We start from the raw sequence: 25,634 nt of genomic DNA on the forward strand, positions 1-25,634 counted from the left end.
GTATCGAGGGAACAGAGACCATTCGGAGCGTCAGGGCGGCCTCAGGGTCTGTGATGCAGCCATCCTCAGGCCCACCGACGAGGGCCCGAGGCCAGCAGCGCCAGTGCGGCACGGCGCTGCTCCTCGCGGGAGGCAGACACTGACTCCAGAGCTCACTTCCCTGCAGACGCGGTCGCGGGTCCAGAAGCCGGAACTCGTCATCCGTGAGCTGTGCCGCTTGAGGCGCACCGCTCTCCTCTCTGGCTTTCCATTTTGTATCTAAAGAAGCCCATCCCCGCCCTCGTCCCTCACAAAGCAGGGGCTCCATGGGGGCCACAGCTGGGACCGCATGCAGTGTTAGAGGGCGTTAATCCAGGAAATACCAGAGCAGGCCTGTCCTCTGACCTCCGACCTGACACCGTCGGAGCCTGGCTGGCCTCCCTCTTCTGCCTCCACCCCTTGGCCTCAATTGCCCAGACACTCAAGCCAAGAGGCTCGCAGCAGCCCGCCGGCGTGGCCTCCCTCCGCTTCCCCTGCCATGCGCCCTCCCAGGGCACCCCGGGGGCCGGCAGCCTGGGCGCCAGCGAGACTCTCAGGCCGTGTTCCCACGACGGGAGCCCCGGGTGGGAAGAAGCTCTACGTGGGGACAGGCCGTGTGTCACCGCTGGCAGCTTGTCAGGTCGGATCTGAACCACTCCCCTTTAAAAACACGTACAAACGCGTCCTCGAGCCTTGGAGACTTCTCTCCACATTGAGACTCAATTCTTTGGGAAAAACTTGGCCAAGGCACTTTCCCAGCTGCCCGAGCTCCTGCGGCCAGCTCCAGGGAGCGTCAGGAAGGAAGAGAGGGGCGCGGAGGGACCGTGGGGAAGCCGGGCTCAGGAGGGAGAGGAGGAAGCGGAGGGGCTTCTTGGAGCCACACGTGAGGCACGGGACGACCACGCAGGAGGCCCGTGGAAGCGCCGTGCACGGGGAGCTTGAACGGCTTCCTCGTTTCTCAGTGCCGGTCTGCCTCAGTTTGACGTGAAAGACAAATAAAACAAAGCGCCTCTTCTCCAGCGTCACCTCTTCCAACCCTGGGTGAGGAGCGTGCGGGCGGGGTGTCCCGACGCTGCAGCGGCCCCGCGAGACCCCCAAACCGGGGGCAGGTCGGCCCTGCCGAGCGCCCGTCGGCGGGGATGGCAGGCTCCTTCTGGAAAGGGCTGGGTGGCGAAGGCCCGGGTCTGAAGCCGCGTGGTCTCTGAGCGACGCCCGCCTCTCGAGGGCCCGCAGACACGGCGATGCGCACACAACGGCCCGGCTCCAGGAAGACGGCGCTCGTGGAGGCTGGAACCTGACCCCACGGAATCCCCACGCGTCGTGCCAGTCTCCCCGTGACCCGGGCGGGCCTCTCTGCGTGGCCCTGCTGGGGAGTCGGCACTGAGGGGCCGCGGGCTGCCCCCTCCCCCGACGCCAGGGCCGCCAGGCGGTGGGTGCGCGGCTGGCCCGGAGCCTGACGTCCTCGGTCCGCCCGCCCCGTACCCTCCGAGTGACCTCGGGCGAGTCACTTCTTCTGTGACTCGGCTTTTTCCGTAAGGAAAGGGACTGTTACGGGGAATAAACGAGAAAGAGCGAGTACAGCACTCGGTTCAGGCCCTCACAGGCCACAGCCGTCTCCAGGGTCTCCAGCCCCCCGACCCCGTGCTCGCCCGCGGCAGGAGGGAGACCGAGAAGGCGGGGCCATCTTCTGGGGGCCCCCGTTCGCCCCAGGTCAAAGCTGGCTCATCTCCTGCCTGGCGCTTGGCCCTGACGCGCTTTCACGAGGAGGGCTGGCAGGCTCCTCGGGGCCGCGGGCCACCCCCTCTCAAGCTTCTGCGTCCCAGCGTCTTCAGCAGGGTATCAGCTCCGCCCGACAGTAATTCGGGTGCTTCAGATCTAGTGGGTGCTAGCTGCCAGCTACTGACCCCGAGGACACAGCAAACAGGCAGAAAGAACAGGCCTGGGTCAGGACTCATTCGATTGTGGCTGGGAATTAAAATCTCATTTCAGAGAGTGAAACCGCTCAGCAGCGAGGACCCCGCACGCTGCCACGGTGGGAAAGTGAGCCATCTGCGAGCCTGTCTTCAGACCCACAACCAGGGAGAGGCGCCAAGTTCAGAAGGGGCATTTCCTGGTTCTCAGGTGAAGACGAGCCCCCGCTCACCTGCCGCCTCCTCTGCAAGCCCCCCGCTGGCAGTGGGGCTGGGGGTTTGGCCGTGGGAGGGCACATCCCCAGGCCCAGATCCGTGACAGGGAGGAGGGTAACACCCACCAAGAAGGGAGGATGCAAAGACTCAGCAGGGGGTGGGCGGAGCGGGGCTGGGTCAGTGTCCCCCCAGCGCTGCTGGTTCTGGTCAGGCCCTGGGGCCGTGGTTCTCAGCCCAGCTGCGCAACAGAACCAGCAGGGGAGCTCTGAACAGACACCCAAGACTTTGCCTCTGAGGGGTGCCTGGCACAAATGTGCTCAAGCCCCCAGGTGTCTGGAACGTGTGACCCCTGCCCTTGGTCACCGTCACCCCAGGCGCAGCCCGACTGCTCCAGGGACCAGGTTGCACGTGGATTGCTGTTGACCGAGACCCTGACCTCCCCCCAGAAACGTGTGCGTGTCCACACACAGGTAGGCGTGAACCCGTCTGGCTGAGTGACCCGCGCTCCGTCTCAAGGGGAAGAGTCTCACCAAACCGACGGCAGCCCAGGCCAGGCCCCGGCCCTGGGTCATCACGGCCCATGCCGCGTCTGCAGACCACCACCCTTCACAGGAACCTACGTGCAGGCTCTGGTGGGCGAGCGCAGAGCCCGGGACCAACAACAAGAGGGACCAACAACAAGAGGGAACGTGCCTGGAGTGGAGGAGGGGAGGAAGGGGCAGGACTAGAGCCCCTGGGGGTCCGAGCCCTCGATGGCCTCCGAGAGTCTGGCCACAACCCGGGTCAGGGCCCTGTTCTCAGCCTGCAGCTGCTCGTTCATCTGCTTCAAGGTCTGAATCTGTTTTAGCTGGTGGAGGTTCTGCAGAGTGAGACACGAGGGACAGACAGGCAGACAGAGACAAGACGGACCAGAGGAGAGAAAAGTGGGACAAAGAAATCACGTTGACGTTTTGTTTCTGTTTTTAGTTCGCATGCAAGAAAGGAGAGAGGCCAGAGGAATGGTGTGGGGGGTGGGCGGGGGGCGGGGCCGAGGTCTGGCTGTGCGGAGGCAGGGCCGGCCCGGGGCGCCCGGAGCTTCTCCCAAGTCCAGCTGCTGCCCTGCTCTCCCCTCCTCTCCTCCTCCCCCCACACTTGGCCCCCTACTCCCACTTGTTTTCTTTCTGCGTCTTTCTATTACCTCATTTATTTTTCATTTTAAAAAATGGAACGAGGCAAAGAAGAGAGGGCCTGCTGTTGACGTGTTTTCTGTGGGAGGCGCACCTACAGAAGGCCCTCTGCCTTTCCTGGAAGCATCATCACCAGGCCTCCTCTGCTGCCCGGACGCCTGTTCCAGGATCAAGAACTGCCCGCCTGCCCCCACCTGCTCCAGGAGGGTATGCACCAGGGAACCCATGGCAGACTATACTGTCTCTGCCCGGGTCACAAAGAGGCTGGGAGCTACTTAAAGCTGCCACAGACAGCCTCCGCCGTGGAATCACAGCTCTGCACAAAGGTGGAGGGCGTCGTGTCCAATGAAAATGGACCGGTGACCGATACCCTTGCCAGTCCAGCTGTTAGCATGTGTCCGTGTTGCACACGGAACAGAACAACCCGCCCAAAGCCATTCTTCCCGATCCCTGTGTCCCACGAAGGATCTAAAGCCGGCAATAAACGGAGTCCTATCCAGGCCTGCTTCCTGTCACTAGTCCTTCCTAAGAGTTCCCTGACCCTGGCCCTGAGGCCACCAGCTCTGGGAGAGAGAACGCGGTTTTGTCATGTGAACGGGGCTTCACAGACGGAGATGACAATCCTGTGGGCTGCGGTGACTACAGACAGGTTGCCGGGCACCAGAGGAAGTCTCTCCTGCCCACGTGGACAGAAGGACAGAAATGAAAGACGGGAGGAGGTATAGCTGTTTGGGAGTGAAAGCAGCAAGAAAATGCAAGGCAGCATGAAGACGAAAACAGTGAAAAGGAAAAACAAGCAGAGACAAACAGCTGCCTCTCTCTCCCCACAGAGGGAGAATCGCCACCTTGGGAAAAGGAGGTCAGCCACACAGTTCTGAGCAGCCTGGAGCGGCCGGGAGAGGACAGAGGGGGTCCCGGTGCAGCCTGCGGGACCCAATTTAAGAACCAACGGAGAGTCCCTGGCTCTCACCCTTTTTTGGGGTTGATGCTGGACCAAAGCTTTGAATGCAGCCATGGTCCTTACATGAAGCGGTCCTTGCCTCCTGGGGGATAACGATAAACTATGAGGACGATTCCTGTGAACCTGTGAGCACAGGCCGGTTGAGGGGGAAGAACGTGGCCATAAAGGCAGGAAGCTGCCGTAGGCGCGAGGCTGAGAACAAGGCGTGGTGGGGAGGTGGTGGGAGGGCACAGAGCAGGGTGGCCGGCCGGGGAGGCTGCCAGGGCAAGGAAAACGAAGAATCCAAGAGCAATCTCATGGGGGATTGGCTGCCAGGCTCCTCCCGTGCGAGGGCCTGGGGGAAGGGGAGGAGGCGTGGGAGGAGGCCGCCATGGGAAAGCTCTGCGGCCTGACGCAGGCATGCTGACCTGCACGCCCGGAGAGGCTGGCACGCAACCCCGCTCCAGCCCAGCCCGCGTGCGCGTCTCCTGGGGAGGGTCCATAAATGCCTACCTTCCCAAGTAAAGGCCACAAAGGCGCAGCCTGCGTCGCCACCACGCAGCCCCACACCCCGCGGGCGAGCCCATCTCACGGTTCCCAGAGCCGGGGAACAGGCCTGAGTCCCTTTCTGTCCCTGAGCTCCCCCGGACTCCTCAGGGTTCACTGGAGGTCACCCCCTGCTCCCTGCGGACCACGCCCGGAGGATCTGAGCATCTGTACAAACTGAACAGGGTCCACTCGCCCTCAGCTCAACTGGGCCCCGGGTGTGACCGAGCATACACGCACGTCCCCACAGACTGCCGTCTGCGAGAAGAGCCTGAAAGCTGACCAAGCATCCCCTGAACCCCCTGCAGGCCAGCACACCAATTTGACGATGCCTGCGTCTGTACGTCTGAAGTCTCTGTCCCCAAAGAGGGTCCAGGCGCAAACACCCTAAGGTCGGCTGGCGGGCGGCTGGCACGTCCCCCCCAGTCCCTGGGTGGAGCGGGGCTGTCTGCTCACTTGGCCGGGCTGCGAGCTGAGCGAACGTGCTCAGGGCTGAGCCGGCAGGAGCTTCTCCCCCAGGGGTCTGCGACTGGCACTGCAGAACAAGGGCAGCTGACTCATGAAGAAATCTTTTAACTGAAAGAAGATTGGCTTTCAATCAGTATACCTACTGGTCTGGGGTCTAGATGGTCATGGCCAGGCTCCGCCTGAATTTGAGGTGGGCCGGCACACGACCCAGGGCTGAGCCGGGCACGAGCTTCCGTGTACCTGATCTCCATCGAGGAAACAAAAGGACTCACGACCTCGGTTCATGAAATCTCAGCCCGAGAGGCTGATGAGACAGAGAGAAAGACGCACCTGCCCCAGCCCATGGCCCCAAGGGTGCCTGGTGCGTCTGTACTCAGAGCGGAAATCAGGGGTTGGGGGGAACCCAGCTGCTCCCCTTCGGCTTGTGATCCGGCCCTCGTGTGGGGCTGAATGGGTGGGAAAGAAAGCGCCTCCCGGCTGGATACGAGGCGGCCTGGGCCCTCAAGGACCCTACAAGGTAACAGCTCGGGCCTTAACTACGCTCCTGATCAGCGTCTGGGCCATTTCTTAATGAGCATCCTGTTAGCTGCCAACAGATAGTATAACGCAAGGGCTTCAAAAATGGAGGAGCCCCTGCACAACCGTGAGCCGTGGACCTGCCACAGACCTGTTCAGCCTGTGAACGTGCTCTGAGCGGCAGGTGAGGTGGGTCTGGAGAAACCAGCAGCTAGTTTTGCTCCTGGCTGTTCTCGAGACGCAGGCGGCACCGCGTGGCACTGCGTGCGGGCGTCCCGGCGCGTCCGGGATGGAGCGCGTGGAGCGCGCACAGGGCTTGCCCCTCCCTCGTGCAGCAGCCACGCAGACCAACAGGATGCCGGGCATTTGACCTTGCTGAGCCCTGAGCAACTTTTTTCAGTAAAGAACCAACCTTCTCAGGCCATGGGAGCAATAAACGTCTCTCCCGGAGGGCTCCTGGCCTGAGGGCTCTGCTCACACTCCCGGGAGCCAGAGGCACGTGTTTCACGGGTGAAGATCCGCCAAGAGAGGAAAGCAGCCACGCGGCACCCGGCCACCGTGGCGCGGCCCCACGCGCTGCAGCCCCAAGGCCCGGGTCCCATGCGCTCCCACAGCGCCTTCCCTCTCCCCCTCCCCTGGGCAGCGCGAGTGCCCGGATGGTGACCGTCCACTGAGGGCTGATGGAGGGCGTGGTGGCCACAGGTCCCGGGGAGGGAGATGTGGCTGAATATTCCAGGGGCAAGGGCGGGGCAGGAGACCAACAGGAGAATCAGCCTGCCCTCCACGGAGGAGTGGCTCCACCTGCGTGCCTTCCCGGCTCCCACTTCCCAGGCTCTCCCCCGGGGCCAGGAGCTGGGAACCCGGCGTCAGCCTTTCACCCATCCCTCCCTCGGGGTGAAGCTGCTGCTGAGGAAACCTTACAAGTTCCGCTCAGGTCTGCCTCCAGCCTGCTGGACGACATCCCCTTACACCGAAGGCCATGTCTGTCCCCAGAGAGGCTGTGAGGGGCCCCAGGGGCGCCGAGAGCCAGGCTAGGGGCCGCGCGCAGGCTCACCTCGTCCCCTCCATGCCCGCATCCCTCACGAGCTGCCCGTGACCCGCCCCACAGGCCTGGGTGCAGGCGCACGGCAGGCGCGCTTCTCCATACCTTCATCTCCTCCTCCATCTCCGACATCTTCCGCTCCAAGGCTCGCCTCTCCTGTTCAACACAAGGAAACTGCTGAACGTCGGACAGATTTGGAAAGCAGTCAAAACCCTGGCCCCCACCCCACCCCCGACTTATCCGGACCCCAGAGCCATGGGAATAAAACTTAAAACTCAGCTGCTTTCCAAATTAAACACCATCAGGGGAGATGGGAACCCATTATACGCCCAGGGTCGAGTCAAAGCTAGGGTTCATCAATAAATCTAAGTTTTCCCAACCCGAGAATGTCAGCCCCCAGAAAGATACTCTGAGTGTGGTCAGGAGGGGTCAGCAGCTGACCCAGAGCCATCCCACCTCGGTCAGAGCCAGCAGACTGTCTGCTCTTAGGGTTGGAGTCCTAAGACCTCAACCTGGGGCAGAGGGTCCTGCTGAAGCTCCCCTTCTGTCCAAAGGGACGGGAAGGGTCCAGAGGCCTGGGCTACACGCCGTGGCAGGCGAGCCTGTGCGGTTCCGCTTTCCCAGGGCGACGCGGACGACCCCCTGAGGACCCTCCCGCCCTGAGCTCTGAGGAGGCAGAAGCACCAGCGACCAAACTGCTATCCAGTCAGACAGAGAGAACGAGGCGCCCCCTGGGATGGGACGTGCAGGCTCCCGCCTCCTTCTGACGGTGTCCTCCCCCCCCACGCACACGCACCCGCTTCTCCATCTCCAGCACCGACGACCGGTCGGCCGTCTTGTCTTGTTTCTGCTGGTGCAAACGGAAGGAACACATTGTTACTGGAGCGTCTCAGGGCCAGAGGGCCCGTCTAGTCCAGCCCCACCGGACGCCGGGACATATGGCCCAACCCACAGGTCCTGATGTCACAGAGACGAAGTCGCCGCCCTTCCGAGTTCACAGAATCCCCGCCGGGCGTGGAGGCGGCAGCAGTGCTCCCAGAAGTGTAACATGGTCACAAGTGCAAAGGCGTTACCACACACACACCCCCCCCACATACACACACAACATATATACACACCACACACACACAAATACATATACACACCACACACACACACATATACACACCACACATACACACATAATATATATACACACAACACATACACACACACCCCCTTCACACACAACATATACACACACACAGACACAATACATATACACCACACACACACAAAACATATATATACACAACACATACACACACAATACATATACACACCACACACACATATACACACCACACACACACATAATATATATACACACCACACACACAAATACATATACACACCACACACACATATACACACCACACACACACACACACCACACATACACACATAATATATATACACACAACACATACACACACAATACATATACACAACACACACACATACACACCACACATACACACATAATATATATACACACCACACACACAAATACATATACACACCACACACACATATACACACCACACACACACACACCACACATACACACATAATATATATACACACCACACATACACACACAATACATATACACAACACACACACACACACACCACACATACACACATAATATATATACACACCACACATACACACACAATACATATACACAACACACACACACACACACCACACATACACACATAATATATATACACACAACACATACACACACAATACATATACACAACACACACACATACACACCACACATACACACATAATATATATACACACCACACACACAAATACATATACACACCACACACACATATACACACCACACACACACACACCACACATACACACATAATATATATACACACCACACATACACACACAATACATATACACAACACACACACACACACACCACACATACACACATAATATATATACACACCACACATACACACACAATACATATACACAACACACACACACACACACCACACATACACACATAATATATATACACACAACACATACACACACAATACATATACACAACACACACACACACACCACACATACACACATAATATATATACACACCACACATACACACACAATACATATACACAACACACACACACACACACCACACATACACACATAATATATATACACACAACACATACACACACAATACATATACACAACACACACACACACACACCACACATACACACATAATATATATACACACCACACATACACACACAATACATATACACAACACACACACACACACACCACACATACACACATAATATATATACACACCACACATACACACACAATACATATACACAACACACACACACACACACCACACATACACACATAATATATATACACACCACACATACACACACAATACATATACACAACACACACACACACACACCACACATACACACATAATATATATACACACCACACATACACACACAATACATATACACAACACACACACACACACACCACACATACACACATAATATATATACACACAACACATACACACACAATACATATACACAACACACACACACACACACCACACATACACACATAATATATATACACACCACACATACACACACAATACATATACACAACACACACACACACACACCACACATACACACATAATATATATACACACAACACATACACACACAATACATATACACACCACACACACATATACACACCACACACACACCCTTCACACACAACATATACACACAGACACACAATACATATACACACCACACACAACACACACAATACATCCACACACAACACATACAAACACAAATACACACACCACATATACATACTATATATATACACACCACACACACACAATACATATTTATACACATATACATTCACCACACACACACTACATATATATACACCCACACCCACATCCACACACACCCCTCACAATACACATACACCACATACACACAGACCACACAATACACACACATAAACACACACACACACACTTCAAGGCCTACCATCTCCTCCCACCTCACCGCCCCTCCCTCCCCTCTTTCTGGAATCTCAGGCCCAGAGGAATGAAAGTGCCTTTTCTCCTGTAAAAGCCTGAGCGCCAGGCGCTCTTCTGAGCGACCCCTTCCCACTCTGCTCCTTCTGCTTTGGGGACCGAGGCGGTGATTTTCAAGGAGCACGGGCTGCCAGAGCCCCTCAGGGGTCCATTCATGGGACCTGCCCTGCTTTGAACAGAACTCAGAACTTTTACTGTTCTACACACTGGGCTTCCAGATAAGATTAGAACTTTATTCTGGATCATCGTCTACTTTTAAGATAATTTTTGCAGAGGGGCTAAAAACATTTAGCCGCCACAGCTACAAAGTAGAAAACAGCTTTAGGGAATGACTCTTAAACAGGGCAGGGAAATGACCCCTGAGTCCCTTTTGGGCAGAATTTCTTACAGTCAAAAGACAGTTAATGACGACAGAGTGACTACTTTTATGCCTAGTACCAGGCATGGAAACATTTAATAAGTACAGAAATTACGCTGGTCTTACCGAGGAGGTTTCTTTTTCAAAAAATTAAGGACTAGCCAGAACTGGCAGTAAATTGGGATTTCTGGCTCCTGTCCTGGGCTCTCACCGTCTGCTCTGAAGGTCACAGCCGCGGCCTGTCTGCACCACAAGCCTCTCTTCCCTAAGCCTGAGCAGCGTAGAAGCTGTGCCGATTTCACTACTTGGTTCACCTACACAAAGAGAACTTAACTAGTTCACTTCGACAAAGAACTAATTTTGTTTTGCTCTGTTTTAACCCTAACCCCTCAGAGTTAGGGTGGACCTCTCATGGGAACACGCCGTGTGTGCACGTGGTACCTGTTTGCACACGGATGTGTGGGGTCGACAGGCCTCCCCTCCACTGTCCTGCCAACAGTCCAATATTGGTAAAGAGCAGAGGCTTGGTTTGTAGCACCACTGTTTCTTCTGAATTTCAGTAACTTGTATTTGGCAAAACTCAGTATATTCCAACACACCCAGCAGAGCAGTTGGCTAGAAAGTCAATGCTCTTCCCCAGCGACTAAAAGGCTGAGTTTATTTTCAACGCCCTCTGTGCAATCAGTGTCCCTGGCTCACGACTCCAAAGCCGAGACCCCAAAGCTCAAAGGATGCACTGTTGGGGCTTCTGCAGAGGAGGGAGCGGGGGTGGGCGGGGCTGTGGCTGCTTGCAGGATGCCCCCCGCCGAGACCAGCACAGTCAGCCCGTGCCGGTTCAGGACGAAGTTGGCCCCGGTCGCCGCAACCACGCGGGGCCCTTCCACGATGACAATGACGGGCAGCTCCCAGGACAGGCCCGCTCTGCGCTGGCCGAGCCCTTCAGGAAAGCGCGGCCCCTCGAGCGCCAGCACCCCTGCCTGCCCGGGGGTGTTGGGAGGGCACTGCCCCGAGCCCCACATGCTCACTGTCGTCGATCCCAGCGTTTTCGTCTCTGCTTTTGGATCCCACCCTGGGGCAGAATCGACAGCCAACTCTGGTCTTCATCTGAGATTCCCAGTAACAGTCCAAATTCTCATCCCCAGGCCTCCAGGCGGCTTCCTGCTGACCCAGCAATAACCCAAGACAGGGCTCGCGCCAGCCTTCAGTGAGGGTCTATCTCCCTGGTGATGCGTGCACCACCCGCTATGTGTCACTAATTAAACCAGGCCTGGCAGCGAGAGGAAGAGCTTTATCTGGCTCCTTGTTCTGTCACAGGTGCTGCAGGACAGAACCCAACGTCCCAACGACACCTTCATCCTGGGTTTGCTGTGACCAAACCACGACCGACAAGGCAGGAGGCACACACTGCCCAAGACCAAGCCCTGACGCTGGCCCACACTCTCCGCTAAGAAATGAGCAGATAACCCGTAAGAGTAATTACCAGCACTCGGGCGCCAGGAATGGTCCACTGGACCATCAATTTCCAATTTTAAGTTCAATGTGGTTTGAACCCCACCCAAACGAAATCTCTGAGGAGGGCTGACCGGACTACCTCGCCCCCCTCCCCCCTCCCCCTCCTCACCTGGGCCATCTTCTCAAGCTTGGATTTCACGTCTGCCAGCTCGAGCTGGGCCTCCCGAAGTTTTGTCTTCAGTTTCTGGTTTTCGGTCAGGGCGCTCTCGTAGAGCTGGGGGAGGGAGAAGAGGGAGTCAGGTCCCCACCCTGTGGGCGGAGCAGGAAGACAGAAGGGCCCAGGGACACAGGATATTCAGCCAAGGGCTCTGGCTCTCCTGCTGCTGGAACCGTGAGGTCCTCGGTGCTGAACACAAAGAATGATGCTCCACTGTCAACAGTGTCAACCCCCAGGAGGTAGGGGTGGGGGTGTTAACCCCCAGGAGGTAGGGGTGGGGCGGGGAAGTCCGTCCACTACCTCCAGCAGGGAGGGCAGTCACGTGGCTTAAAGACGCGGTTCCCACACAAAAGAGGCTTCCTTTTGGAGCCGCCCTCCTGTGTATCCGTTTTAGCCAAGTTCTGTTCAACCAAACAAACATTTTCTTAACGAAAAAAGTTTTTTCCTGGCATCTCAAGCACTTGAAAGGGAAGGTTTTTGAGCCGGCCCCTGGAGCTGGGTTCTCTCCCTCAAGAACCAAAGGAAACGAACCGCAAAATGACGGAAACCCCCCAAAACCAGACTGTTATTATTTACCATTGCCAAGAAGTTATCTGGTTGATGTTCACAGGACCTCATTAAAAGCACATGTTTGTTAAAAATATCAGAGTCCATCAAGTGATTCTCTGGGCCCAGGCAACCAGCATTACTCTTATTTCCCTTTCCACAATTCTTAACCCGTACTTTTTCCTACACCTCTAAATATCTGATTTAGGTGCATTTTTACTGCACTGAAAGCAATATGTGAAGGGGTCTTCATTCAGCTGGTTGAGAGGGGTAAACGTGCTGGCCGTTAGCATCTGTCGCTGGAGCACCTTCCCTCCCGCCTCTCAGCAAGGAAGAGGCGGGAGGGTCGAGTGGGGGGGACCCGGGAGCCCCCACCTTTCTGTAGTCCCTGCTGCTGTCCTCCCCCGCGCGGCTGCTCAGGGTGGCCAGGCGGGCCTCGCGGGCCTCCCGGCGGGCTCTGGCCGAGGCCCGCTCGCTGCTGGCGTCACTGCCTCCCAGTTCCAACCTGTGGGAGACACAGGAAAGATACAAGTGGCTTCCAAGAAGGAAAAGGTGGCGGGAGGTGATGCTTAAGGGCAGTGGGCACCTCTCCTAAGATGCGCTTGAGCGCTCTGGCCAGAACAGGCCCCGGCCTCCCCGCCTGCCGAGGGCACTGCTCGGGGGAGGAGGTCGGTGGTGTGGCTGTGTGCCGACGGCAATCGCAGAGCTTCTCAAATTAGCTTAGGGCCGAACAGCTTCCCTCAAGAGCGTGCTTTTAAACGCAGAAGTTTCTGGGATCTCAGTGGCTCTTAGAAAATGATTCCAATGAAGTGCCAACGAGCCAGAAACACATGGGCCTGGAGCTGCAAGCAGGGGTGGGTGAGGATGGCAACCGGGGCTCAGCAGGCCGGCTGGACCCCCAGAGGTGTTGGGAGGCGCCTCCCGGTGCCGGGACAGCTCGCGTTCCACCCTCTCCTCTGGACGCCACACCTGTGACAGGACTTCATGTCTCGTAGCAACTGCACTTTTGGGGCGGACGGTGGCTTCGTTCCAGTACTGACTGGTCCATGAGTGGAAGGGCCTCTCAGCTGACCTCCTGCTTAAGTGGACGGACGACTCTCACCCTGATCCTTCACACTGGTTCCTATTTTCCTGGGACTTTGCTCTTTCCAAGCTAAAAGGTGGCCCACGGAAGGGCCACGTGCAGACCAGTCCTCCAGGGCTCTACCCCCTGAACCGGGGCGGTGTGAAGAGTCCCGGCTGTGGAGCTTCCGCCCGCGTTCCTGTCCGGCGGGAGCCACGCGGGGGTGGGTGGACTAGGTACCAGAAGAGGCAGAGCAGGGGTGGGGGGCAAAGCTGCTGATGACACCAAGGGCTGCCTTTTCCTCACAGAGATGCTCAGTCCTACAACATTTTCTACTACATTCTTCTCCTTCTTATAGTTAAAAAATCTTTTGTAGGGCTTCCCTGGTGGTGCAGTGGTTGAGAATCCGCCTGCCAATGCAGGGGACACGGGTTCGAGCCCTGGTCTGGGAAGATCCCACATGCCGTGGAGCAACAGGGCCCGTGAGCCACAACTACTGAGCCTGCGCGTCTAGAGCCTGTGCTCCGCAACGAGAGAGGCCATGACAGTGAAAGGCCCGCGCACCACGATGAAGAGTGGCCCCCACTTGCCGCAACTAGAGAAAGCCCATGCACAGAAACGAAGACCCAACACAGCCATAAATAAATAAATAAATAAATAAATAAATAAATAAATAAATAAATAAATAAATAAATAAATAAAATAAAAACAAAACAAAACAAACAAAAAATATTTTGTAAATAGAAATCTCTTAATTGACTTTCCTGATTGCAAAAGCAATACATGCGTGTTGAACAGTTTAAGTATTGGAACTAAAGTGTCTAAAATAGAAAGTGAAAGTCACCCCACGGTCCTGCCCAAGGAACAATCTCTACCAACAGTTCAGTTCATATCCTTGCAGGATGTTAAACATGGATGTCAAAATAAATATTTCTGTAAATAAAACCAGAGAATACCTTCTGTGGTCCGACTCCCCCTCCTCTCCCCTACACCTATGCACTCACGACTGCAGGCATCTCACCATGTAAGGAAAAACACAACTGCCTCATTAAAAAAAAAAAAGACTGCGTAGCCTTCCACTGTATGGCTGTATGAGAGTTTAATCCTCTATTGATAGACACATTGTTTTAAATTTTTTAGCTACCATAAATAATGCTACAATGAGACTTGCCTGTAAATCTTAGTGTATTTGTTATTTTCTTAGGATAAAATCTTAGCAGTGGAACTGTATGGTCAAGAGATAAATAATATTTTAAATGCAGATATATATGTTACCATACTGCCCTCTAGAGAGGTTTAAAGCTTTTCAATCCAATAGGAGAAATATCTTACTGTTGTTAATTTTAATGCTTTAAAATCATTATGGAGGTTCAATATCTTTGATTATTTACCTTAGTTTTTGAAGGGCCTATTCATAGCCTTTGTTAATCTTTGCCTCATTATATTGCAGGAGCATCCTACATATACTGGGGCTTTTAAAACTATCTAACATAGGTTGCAAAAAATGTTTTTCCCCACTTTACTTTTTGGTTTTTTTTTTTTTTTTTTTTTGTCTCTTTTAATAGCAGAGATTTTAAATTTTATGCTATTAGAATGATTCTTTCCCCACTGCGTTGGAAAGTCATACATGACTTTTGGGGGCTGTCAACTGTGTTCTAGAATCTCACTGTTTTAATTGCTACAGTTTTATAGCATATTTTGAAGTCTGCAGGGAAATTTATTTTCACAAATGGCCATTATAATGTAACAGAGTTTACAAGAAATTAACTATAGCAAAATGCCACTCTCCACCAATTTTGCAAAACGAATTTTCTGCTGGGTTAGTTGGAAATTATATTTATTCTAAGCTGGTGCTTGGTGAGAGGGCAAGCAAAGGAAGAATACACGCAAGTTTGTAAATTTTAAAATACATTAATAAGGTAGAACCAACTCAATTATTAAACAAATTATGAAACTCATTTGCCCTATGGTATCCTGTAACTACATCTTCCCAATCTCTTCTTAATTTCGTCATCAGAGGAACAGTGGAAAATGAGAGATTCAAACTCTGGCTCCACATTCTCTATTATTTTAATTAATTAATTTAATTAATTTTTTTGGCTGCCTTGGGTCTTTGTTGCTGAACCCGAGCTTTTCTCTAGTTGCAGCGAGCAGGGGCTACTCTTCGCTGCAGTAGTTGTGGCTCACGGGCTCTAGAGTGCAGGCTCAGTAGTTGTGGCACGCGGGCTCTAGAGCATGGGCTCAGTAGCTGTGGCTCACGGGCTCTAGAAGGCAGGCTCAGTAGTTGTGGCTCACGGGCTCTAGAAGGCAGGCTCAGTAGTTGTGGCACACGAGCTCAGTAGTTGTGGCTCACGGGCTCTAGAAGGCAGGCTCAGTAGTTGTGGCACACGAGCTCAGTAGTTGTGGCTCACGGGCTCTAGAAGGCAGGCTCAGTAGTTGTGGCACACGAGCTCAGTAGTTGTGGCTCACGGGCTCTAGAGCACAGGCTCAGTAGTTGTGGTGCACAGGCTTAGTTGCTCCGCGGCATGTGGGATCTTCCCGGACCAGGGCTCGAACCCGTGTCCCCTGCGTTGGCAGGAGGATTCTTAACCACTGCACCACCCCGGAAGTCCCAGTCTCTATTATTTTATTTTATTCTTCAGGAAGAACAATTTTGTACCCTTAGGTACTAGGTGAAAAATTACAGAGGATCATTCCCCAAACTCTGATATGCTTAACTTTTCAGCAATTGCAAAACAGGTCTTTGGTTCACTGGATAAACTATTCCTGGGCCCCATGTGGGTACAGAGAACAGTGTCAGGTTCCCTGAACCAGCCGGTCAGGTTGGCCTCTCCTCTGCCCTGAGTGCCCTTCTGTACTTCCATCCTGGCCCTGAGACTGTCTGTCCAGTCATCTGTACGCTACTCGAAGGTGAGGACACTAATGTCTCCCTAGCCCTGGCTGGGGGGAGCGGGCACGGTGCTTCGGGAACCAACATGGAGGTGGGATGCAGCGTGACTGGACAGAGGGGCCTGTGCGGGGGCCGAAGGGAGCCACTTGTGACTGTGGGGCAGTGGAAACGAGACGGGAGGATGGAGAGAGGCTGTTAGACTAGGCAAAGCCGCGTGCAACCACACATGCGTCTACTCACGAGTGTGAGGCAGGCAAGGTCTTACCTAGAAAGTCGTTCATGCTGGAGAAAGAAGAGACAAACAAAAAAATCAGCATTAGCAAGGGACTGACATTTATTATTTCCGTTTACAAATGTACTCTTCAAAGCAGACGTCTCAGCTTCACAGCTGAAGACAGGGGTGCAGCCTCACAGTGTAAGAAAAGGCTCCTCGGCTAAGCGCCCACGCCTGTGCCCACAACTTGCGAGACTTGAGGCTTTGGGAGCACATCTCATTAAACTGGAGTCCAGCAACGTGTGAAGTGATCACCCGCCCTGCCACCTACCAAGCCGTCCTGTGTCCCAGGACTGCCTGGGCCTGTGTGACAGGCTGCCTCTCTGGGTCTCAGCGTCTATTCTACCCATCTCCCTCCACTCACACCCTCGGCCCTGCCCGTGTGAACACGGTATCCATGGCTGTGACGGTCAGGACGGTCCCCACTTCCTCCCAGGTCCCTAGTGAAGGGAGAGGAGAGTGGCGGGGTGGGGGGGGGAAGGCCCACCCCCGTCCCTAGGATGGTGGTAAAAAAACGAAAAGAGTAACAAAGTACTGAGATCTCAGAAGAAAGGAGTTTACAGATTTGACCTCTGAGCTCGGTTACCTATGGTTACCTACGGTTGCTGCAAACAACAATGATTATGCCTGTTTTACATTTATTTTTAATCACAGATGACCTTTACCCTCTATCTCCACTTTTTTATAAAAAGAACTGAGGCCAAAAAAACCCTCAGTTGATTTAAATGTATTTTTTTTTTCCTCCTTTGAGGTGTTAAAGAATAACGAAATCCTCAAGGGCAGACAAAAGAAGGAAGACGAGAAACCAGGCCCGATTACCTAAGCAGGAGCAGCAACCCCTGCTCGTCTGGGCGTCGCCTGGGGACACTGCTCTGCTGAAGGTCACACCACGTGACGGCCCCACATACCGCGCCCTGAAGCCGTCCGGGGGGCAGAGCACCAGCACTGCTGGCTGGAGGGACCGACCAGGCAACCTCACTGCAAGGTGGCTTTTCCCCGTGGACTTCTGTCTTGAACCGGGGCTTCCATTCATCAATTCTCTCGTGGGCTTTTCCAAAACGTCCTCAGCCTAACCTCAGTCTGGGAGGTTCTCTCTCCACAGGCCTAGAGCTGGGCCTTCTTCCACCAATTGTAAAAAGTCCCCCAGGTGACCCATCATGCAGCCCAGGTTAAGCACCACTTAACCATGGGCTTTTTAAGGTGAAGACGTGTCCCATCTGAGGTGGAGGAATCGGTAAGAGACCGTGCGCTGTATCTGTAACGTTCTCCTACACTGGAATCGGGCACCCTAAAACGTGTGAGTCTGGGATTCAGGAATTCTCCTGTCTCACATTTATAATATCCCATACTATCAATCACTGCTTTTACCAACATTAACTAAGGGTTGTTTTTCTGTGAAGACTTTTGTCAAAAAAGAAACTAAACTTCAGCCACGTCTCAAGAATTACTTAATATATAAAAACGCTTCCAGTGTGCTCAGTGGCACTGAGGTTTCCCCGGTGGCCATGCCCACCTGCCAGCTCTGTGCTGAGAGCTGGCCTTGGTGGTGCCCGGGGGACGCGGGGGGCATTCACAGCCCAGGGGGACTGCCCAATGGGACACGCCCCAGACCCGTGAGTAACTGAGGCCGAACTCCGTCCCAGGCAACGCCAGGGGCCCTACCGAACTGAAGGCCCGCTGAGAGCAGGGCCCGTAGGGGAGGCCTCGAGGAGGGGCAGCAGAGAAGCCGCGCGCCAGAAGCTGTGTGACAGCAGCGCCGACGGGCCCGTCTGAGCAGCGCGGGGCAGACGGGGAGGAGGGGCGACAGAGAACAGTGCCGAGTCCGGGGGCCGCTTCCCGACAGAAGTGGACGAGAAGATGATGCTTGGGAAACGCGCGCACACACACACACACGTTCAAGGTCTCCCTGCGCCCCCCTCCCTGCGGCCTGGCCACCGGCTCACTGCCAGTGACGCCCTCAGGGCCTGCACTGCTCACCAAACACCCAGCCAACAGCTCAGGCTTCGGGAAGGGGCCTGCCGGCCTCAGCATCGGCTGGGCCTGGGCACCGGTCTCTGTTCTGACATCTAGACCCGTGACGACTCAACGCCCTGCCAGCTCCCCCTCACTATGCAGCTGTAAACGCACCACACTGGCTGCTGCTGGTTAGAGCAGCAAGTTAACTCAGGACCTGGGAGACCGGGGCAGGGCGGGCCTGGGGGACTGAGCTCACAGGCGCCGACCGTCCACTCTCTTGCGGCTTCTGGGCAGAATGGCCTTTCTCACGCTCCATCGCCCCCATGGGAGAGCCTCTGTGAGCCTCCCACGCCCTCCCCCAGGCACGGAGAACGGCCCCTTTACAACCTCGCCAGCTTGCCCCACGCCTTGGTCGTCTTCTCCCACAGAATCCCAAGCACACCTGTGCCCAGCGCGCAGACGGGGGCCTGACCACGTGACCGACAGACGCGTCTGTTTACCGACTCGGTGGTGCCCAAACCGTGGGATCTCACTTGAGGGCGTTGTAACATCCTCCCTGTAAGAACGTGATTTGTGGGGTGAGATTTTACTACAACTCCAGCTTTCAGTCTGCTGTGCAGACGCTGGCAGTTGCCTCTCTAGTGAAGAAAGTTCTTCCTTTCATTAAGGCAGGGAAATTCGGCTTCTCCCAGGCCTCATTCTGAGCCATTTTGTAGTATCAAAGCATACGACTCATCTCCACTGACCGACTCCTATCAGAGCGCCGGGTAACTAACCCTTCCCACTCGGGATGGCCTGGAAGTACTGCGGAGCCGCTGACGCCCTGTCATCGCACCAGCCCAAGTTCTCAGACACAGGGCAGCGTCGCATGCGGTGACACTGAGTGGCCTCCACTGAGGAAGCTGATGCAAGATACATACAGGCAAAAACTTAAAGACACAGAAAATAGGTTAGCACTGCCACGCAGCAATCAGAAGAAGCCCACGGGGTCCCGGCACGCCCTCCCCGGAGGCCAGCCTGGAGGGCGGTGTGTCCTACGGGGGCTGCCCAAGAGCGGCACTCCTATTTCTACCTGCCAGGGGTAACTGAAAGCAAACAGCACAGTCTGTTGTTCGTTGTACTTTTCAGGCATGTAAGATGTGTGTTATCAAGTTCTTTGGGATGAACTTTCATCAGGTGTGGTGACGAGTAGACTGTCACCTGATCCAGGTGTCAGAGCAAACAGGGCTCCCTCCAAGCCCGCCCCCCATCCTTCTAGCTCTCCCCCCCCCCACCCCCAACTCTTGGAGCCCTCTGGAACCCTCGGGCTTTTTATCATTGCCTTCAAGGACTCGCCTTAGCCACGTCCCAGGAAGGTGACCTAACTCCTTAGAGAAGAGTGAGAGTCTCAGAAAACAAGATTTGGGGCCATAGAGGTAGCGCGGTTGCCATAAAGCAAACAAGATCATTTCAAAGAAGGAAGACACCTGGGATTTCTGGAGGAGATGGTGTTCTCATCGTAACAGAAATTAGCCTGAGAAGACAGTTCTTAGAGGCCAGAAGGCAAGTGGGTTAAAAGTGTACGGGACCTGGGACTCAATCCCCAGCTTCTGATAAAATGGCTTTGGTATTTAGATCATGCTTCCAGAAACTACTGTTTTGCTTGGTTTCTTGATATCCTAGATAATCTGGTGTTTGACGAACAAACACTGGTTAGATTTAGGGAGAGGAAGTTTGGGTTTCTTGGGTAAAAGGAGCAGAGAGGCTGCACTGGTGGAGACTTAACTTCCATTTTCCCTCTTCCTCCTCCCGTCACTCAGACTGGGCACAGTTCACCGTCACCCGGACACAGTGTCTCAGTCTAAAGAGCTGACCCCGTCCCCCCAGGGCAAGCACGGAGTGGGTCCGGAGAGCAGGGGCGGGGCAGTGCGGGCTTGCCTACGTGGTCTCGCTGGGGCGGGGGGCAGTAAAGGACAGCGTCAGAGGCTGCGGAAGGACATCGAAGACCCTCCAGAGCGGAGCCTGAGAGTCAGCCCCATCAGCAGTGACTGAGGAGAAGCCCCGGAACACAGGGCCCGGGGCCCCAGCCAATCTGCGCCCTACGGAGGCCAGGAGCGGGGTTCCCCTCGCCTGTGTTCTGGGAACGGCCCCTCTCTCCCTGCAAGCTCCCCCCGTGGACGTGGAGCAGCGGCTCTCACTCCACTCTCGAGCCGGGTCTGCCGGCTCATCTGCCCATGGTGACACCGTTATGTCAGGAGAGGCCCGAGCCTCCTACGCAGCCTACAGGATAAGACCAACGTCCCGCGGCATGTGCTCTAGCCAGGACGTCTCAGGAGGAACTTCTGCTTGAAGACTGCTGCTCTGCTGCCACTGAAAACAAACGCCTGATGGCCGCTGAGGCCGGGCTCTCTGGTGTGTCTGAGCTAGAGGCGAACGGCTCAGAGAAGGAATTACTTTCACAGCTTTTATGGCCCAACTGGGGGCCGTAGACATTGTGAATGGGGCCTGCAGCAGCAGAGACTTTAGAAACCAAGGCGAACACAGAAAACAGAAAGTAAAAAGAAAGACGAGCCAGACGCACCATAATTTAAAAAATGCTCCAAAACCAAGAAGCAGGCTCCTTCCTTTCATACCTCCTGAATTCTCCCATAACAATCTCATTGGTTGGGGCCTGTTTCTAATAAAAGAACAGAGCGAAGAGCACCATGAATTCAGATGGAAATCCTGGGAAGGGACGGGAACAGGGCTGGTTTTGATTTGTGAAATGTGGAGAGTTCTCAGAACACCAGAGACTGGCTAGGAAACCCCCCACGAAAGCTTTTAACGTGAAGTTATCGGGAGTTCAGGAAGGCAGATAATTAAAACCAAACTCTTCTGACCAAGTTTAAAATAAAATCTTAGCTCTGGAAGCTGGGCCCAAGGGAAAGGAACGAACCGCGTCACGTGTCCACACCAAGGCCAAACTGGGCCCGACCCCGCAGCGATGGGAAAGCCTCCTGGTAAACCTCCCACTTCACTTCCGCGCTCCCTGGAGAGGCCCGAGCAGGGGCCGTCGGCGCTGCCCCGGGGTGCCCGAGCTCTGAGGAGCGTGGGCGTGCCTGCAGCGAGGACCCGCCACAGACCTGGCCGCTACCTGAGCTCGGGGGACGATCATTCTACGACGTTTTGAGTTTGAGACTCCCTCCCTATGCTCGTCTCAGACAGACTCGGGCTTCCTAGCCTTCTGCCTGCAGGGAAGGGCACCCTCATAACCCAAACGATCGGGGCTCTCGGGAAACTTGGAAGGGCAGCCTCGTGGGCTCCAGCTCTGAGAAGGAGCTTTCTGAGTCTGTATCGTTCCAGTAATGTACCTCGGGATCCTGGGCAATTCGGAGGTACACGTGGGGGCAGGAGTGGGGGTGGGGGGAATAAAGACTTTCACGATGTACGCAGAGATGTGACAGTAGGGGACGGTGATGCTGAGGCCTGCATTAGGTGCTTTTCCCTGTACCTAAGAAATGAGTATTCCCTTAATGTCATCAGACTTCCAACTGTATTCATTTTCTCTTGCTGCTGCCCACCATCGGCTTGGCTGCGCCCTGCTCAGGCTCTCACGGGCAGAACCGGGTGTCTGCTGGCTGGGCTCTCACCTGGAGGCTCGGGGGACAACCCCTGCCGGTGGCCGCCGGGGCTGCCCCTGCTCCTGGGGGCCCCCGTGTCCTCCCCGCCTTCACGCAGTGACACAGGGGCTCCTTTCCACACTCCTCTGCCATCAGCCAAGAAAGCCCTCTGCGTTTAGGGCTGGTGACTGGATCAGGCCCACCTCTCATACGGTCGGTGATGCCCATGACACGGTCGAGGGAGAACCACCTCACCACAGATACGGGCCCTGGAGCCCAGGCCAGGACATCTAAACGAGCCACTTTAGAAAGTCCCGCTTTAAAAAGACATGGTCTAGTTTACCTATAACATCCTCAGAGTAAGAAATATCCACAGTACACGGCCAGCCGGCTGCAGTTGGGTGATTACAGACACTCTGAATCAGAATAATGCTGAAAGCACGACTGATGCTGGGGAAGTGTGCGCCCACCGAGCAGCTGCGTGTGCCGGAGGATGCCTCCAGGCCAGATTCTAACAGTATTAAAGGTATGAGGTTACACCTAACTTCATCTTAGTTTACTCCCTGACTTGTCTTTACCAAGTACTTAATACATATGGGGGGAAAAAAAAAAACAGGAAAGTCAAGAAATACAGTACTTATGGTCCTGTTTACACTGTAAATATTTCTGAAAAACCTCACTGCCAGATTGTGACGACCCTACCAATTTAATACTGGACGTAGAAACAAGATGATTGAATGTTACTGCACGTATTCTGGTCCATCTCATTCTATTTCAAATGGTAGAAAGAGACCCATCTTTTGCTATATCTATAGATCACACTGCCCAAACATTACTGGAATTCTACAGCTCTTATTTTCTATGCAGGCCTGTACCTTTTCTTTATGGATATTCCCAGCTTCTGAAGAATTTCTAGATTTTTTTGGGAACTCACAAAATGTACTTATTGTAGAAGGAAATAACTGAACGTACTAAAGTTTCCCGGAAATATCTAAGGCAAGCTCTTTGTGTTTAAAGGTCATCTGTAAACCCCTATGATCTATAAACACACTCGCAGACTGCGGCGTCTTCTCCAGGCAGATTGCACACGGCAGGTGACGGTGACCAAGGACAATGAGCTGCTCTAGCGCGTGTGGCTCTAGCCAGGGGTCACGTCACTCACATTTCACACACACTTTCACTTAGTCTCAGGTCTGCACTGGCGTGCACGGTGCACGAAGTTGCAGTAGCCCCTGACATCGTGCAGACGATTCCAAGTGCGGCCTGAGCATGGCCCCCAGGGCTGTGAGGCTCTGCAGGGTAGTGGGTCCCGCCACCCCGTGAGGGCCATCATCATGCCTCCTCAGCATTAAGCTTTCCAGGCCCACAGCCTGGGAAGAGGTGGATTTTTACCTGGGAAACATCACTGTCCAGCAGCCTATTTGGGTAGCAGTTATTTTAATTTTATTCAGACTAGGTTGTGAATCAAAACCCTTGCCAAGGGGTTAGTGAGGCTCTCCAGACCTCACCTCTTAAGAGGAAACAGATACTAGGGACCTAAGTAGCCTAAGGAAAAACTTTTTCTGCTAAGTAAGTTCCACAAAAGGTTAGGGACTTCCTTTGTTCTTAGCTTTCTCTCTCCGTTCCCACAGAAACCAAAATATTAACTCACATATTTTAGAGCCGTCGACACACTAGCAAACTGCAACAAGCAGGGATCTGAAGAGCCTCGAGAACACCTGTGGCTATTAGCCCTCACTACAGAAACAGGATTTCACAGCGCACGGCCGAGCCCCTCCAGGGGGCCGCACAGGCCAGGAGTAGAGACCAGACCAGGGTCGGGCAGTGCATCCTCTCCCTGTGAGTGAGGGGGCCTCAGACAGGGTCCTCTGGGCTCAGATCCCTTCTCTGGTGGGGGAAAGTTGAGCACACCCACAGAACAATGACAGTCATCACCGGAGTGCAGTCAGACACTAGGCCGTCTGGTACACACAGCAGATAAAAAGGGCTGCCACAAAAGAAAGACCGACGCTGTCTGGAGGTTTCTGCTAAGGCTTCGTGGAAGGACGACTCTATGAAAAGCATCAGCCTGGAGTTAGAAACAGGGTGGTCGTGAAGAATGACGCTGTTCTGCATGACCTGTCCTGTGAGAAATCGGGCACTAGCTGGGACCTCGTCAGTAGCCCAAGTGCTACTGGCAGCTCTGAAAGGTAAAGAACTGAAGCTTTCTTTGATTCTGCCACTAAATTTGACCTTTTATACCCCCTATGGACCTTGAGTCTTCAGATGCACAGGGTTCTCTGGATTTAGGGGGCTAAACTGTACTCCCAGAGCAAAACTGGTGTTTTACAGTATAGGCCTTAGGGAGAGGAGACACATGTGCAGGGTGTTTGATTTCTGGCAGGTGAAAGATCCCTTAGATAAGAGAAGCCTCAGAAATTCAGGCTCTTCTAATTCAGAACTTGTTATAATGTAACAGGTCCTGAACTGAAGCATACCTTTGTACCATCTGCTTAAAAATTATTTTATAAGTAAATGAATAGCGTAAAAAGATAAGATAAATGACCTTACCTAACGGATCTGTTTTTGAGCACTTATAAAAATGGCTTTAGAGAACTATTTACTAATACACTAGCTAAAAATGATTTTAGGTGACAACCTTCAAGGGTAGAGCAGATCTTTTCTCCTTAGCAACAGTTCTAATGTAGATACTTAGAAGTAACAAAACTATACCTACTTTTAAATGTTGCAAAATTCTGAGTTTATCTAAATTGATTTGTCTCTTTCTAAATTATTCTGTGAACTTTTTCCTTCTTTACAATAGGTTTATTACCGCCATCTCTCTTTTCAAAACAGATTGAATGGTCAGGGATATTAGCAATAACTCAGGAGGAGACGCAGTGGTTCCCTGGACCGCCACACAGCGTAGCGCTGCCGGCTCCAGCATCTGCTGGTACATGGGCTCAGACAACTACTAACTGCCTTCTGCCTCAGCGTCCTCATGGGTCAAGTCGGGGGAATGGTACCCGGTGCGTAAGGTTATCAGCAGGATGAAGTGAGAGTCGCGTGCCTGGCACAGCACCCGGCACAGGTGACGCTCTATAAATACCAGTTTCCACTGCCCACTCCTCTCTGCCGGGGCCTGCTGGCTGCCAGAGGAATAAGCTCAAGCAAACGCTTCCACTCAAGTCAAGGGTTTTGATTGTTTGTAGATTTTGATTATCCAGGCTAATTCCCACTTACCCTTCTACCCGCAGGCATTTAAGGTTATTATTTTACTGTCCGCATAGTTAC

General features: G+C 53.9%; 2 protein-coding genes across 11 annotated transcripts in view; one reads left to right on the top strand and one right to left on the bottom strand.

Moving 5' to 3' along the window:
- LOC309611006 (uncharacterized protein) overlaps nt 1-25,634 on the top strand; it is a gene marked incomplete at its 5' end in the record, with an annotated part of 253,615 nt that overhangs the window by 45,735 nt on the left and 182,246 nt on the right. The gene's annotated exons all lie outside the window — the stretch shown is intronic.
- PPP1R12B (protein phosphatase 1 regulatory subunit 12B) overlaps nt 1-25,634 on the bottom strand; it is a 206,038-nt gene that overhangs the window by 6,363 nt on the left and 174,041 nt on the right. For 6 of the 10 annotated variants that reach the window (XM_082397274.1, XM_082397265.1, XM_082397277.1 and 3 more), the window contains 6 exons: nt 16,819-16,835; nt 12,976-13,105; nt 12,007-12,111; nt 7,619-7,672; nt 6,928-6,978; nt 2,838-3,003 (listed from right to left, as the gene is read on the bottom strand). In XM_082397274.1, the coding sequence (XP_082253400.1) occupies nt 2,869-3,003; nt 6,928-6,978; nt 7,619-7,672; nt 12,007-12,111; nt 12,976-13,105; nt 16,819-16,835 (492 nt within the window). In that variant the 3' untranslated portion in view covers nt 2,838-2,868. The remainder of the gene's footprint in view (nt 1-2,837; nt 3,004-6,927; nt 6,979-7,618; nt 7,673-12,006; nt 12,112-12,975; nt 13,106-16,818; nt 16,836-25,634) is intronic. The other 4 variants (XM_082397272.1, XM_082397270.1, XM_082397271.1 and 1 more) reach the window with 3 other exon arrangements.

This window comes from Balaenoptera borealis (assembly GCF_965194805.1).
Source record: "Balaenoptera borealis genome assembly, chromosome: 1".
Taxonomy (NCBI): domain Eukaryota; kingdom Metazoa; phylum Chordata; class Mammalia; order Artiodactyla; family Balaenopteridae; genus Balaenoptera; species Balaenoptera borealis.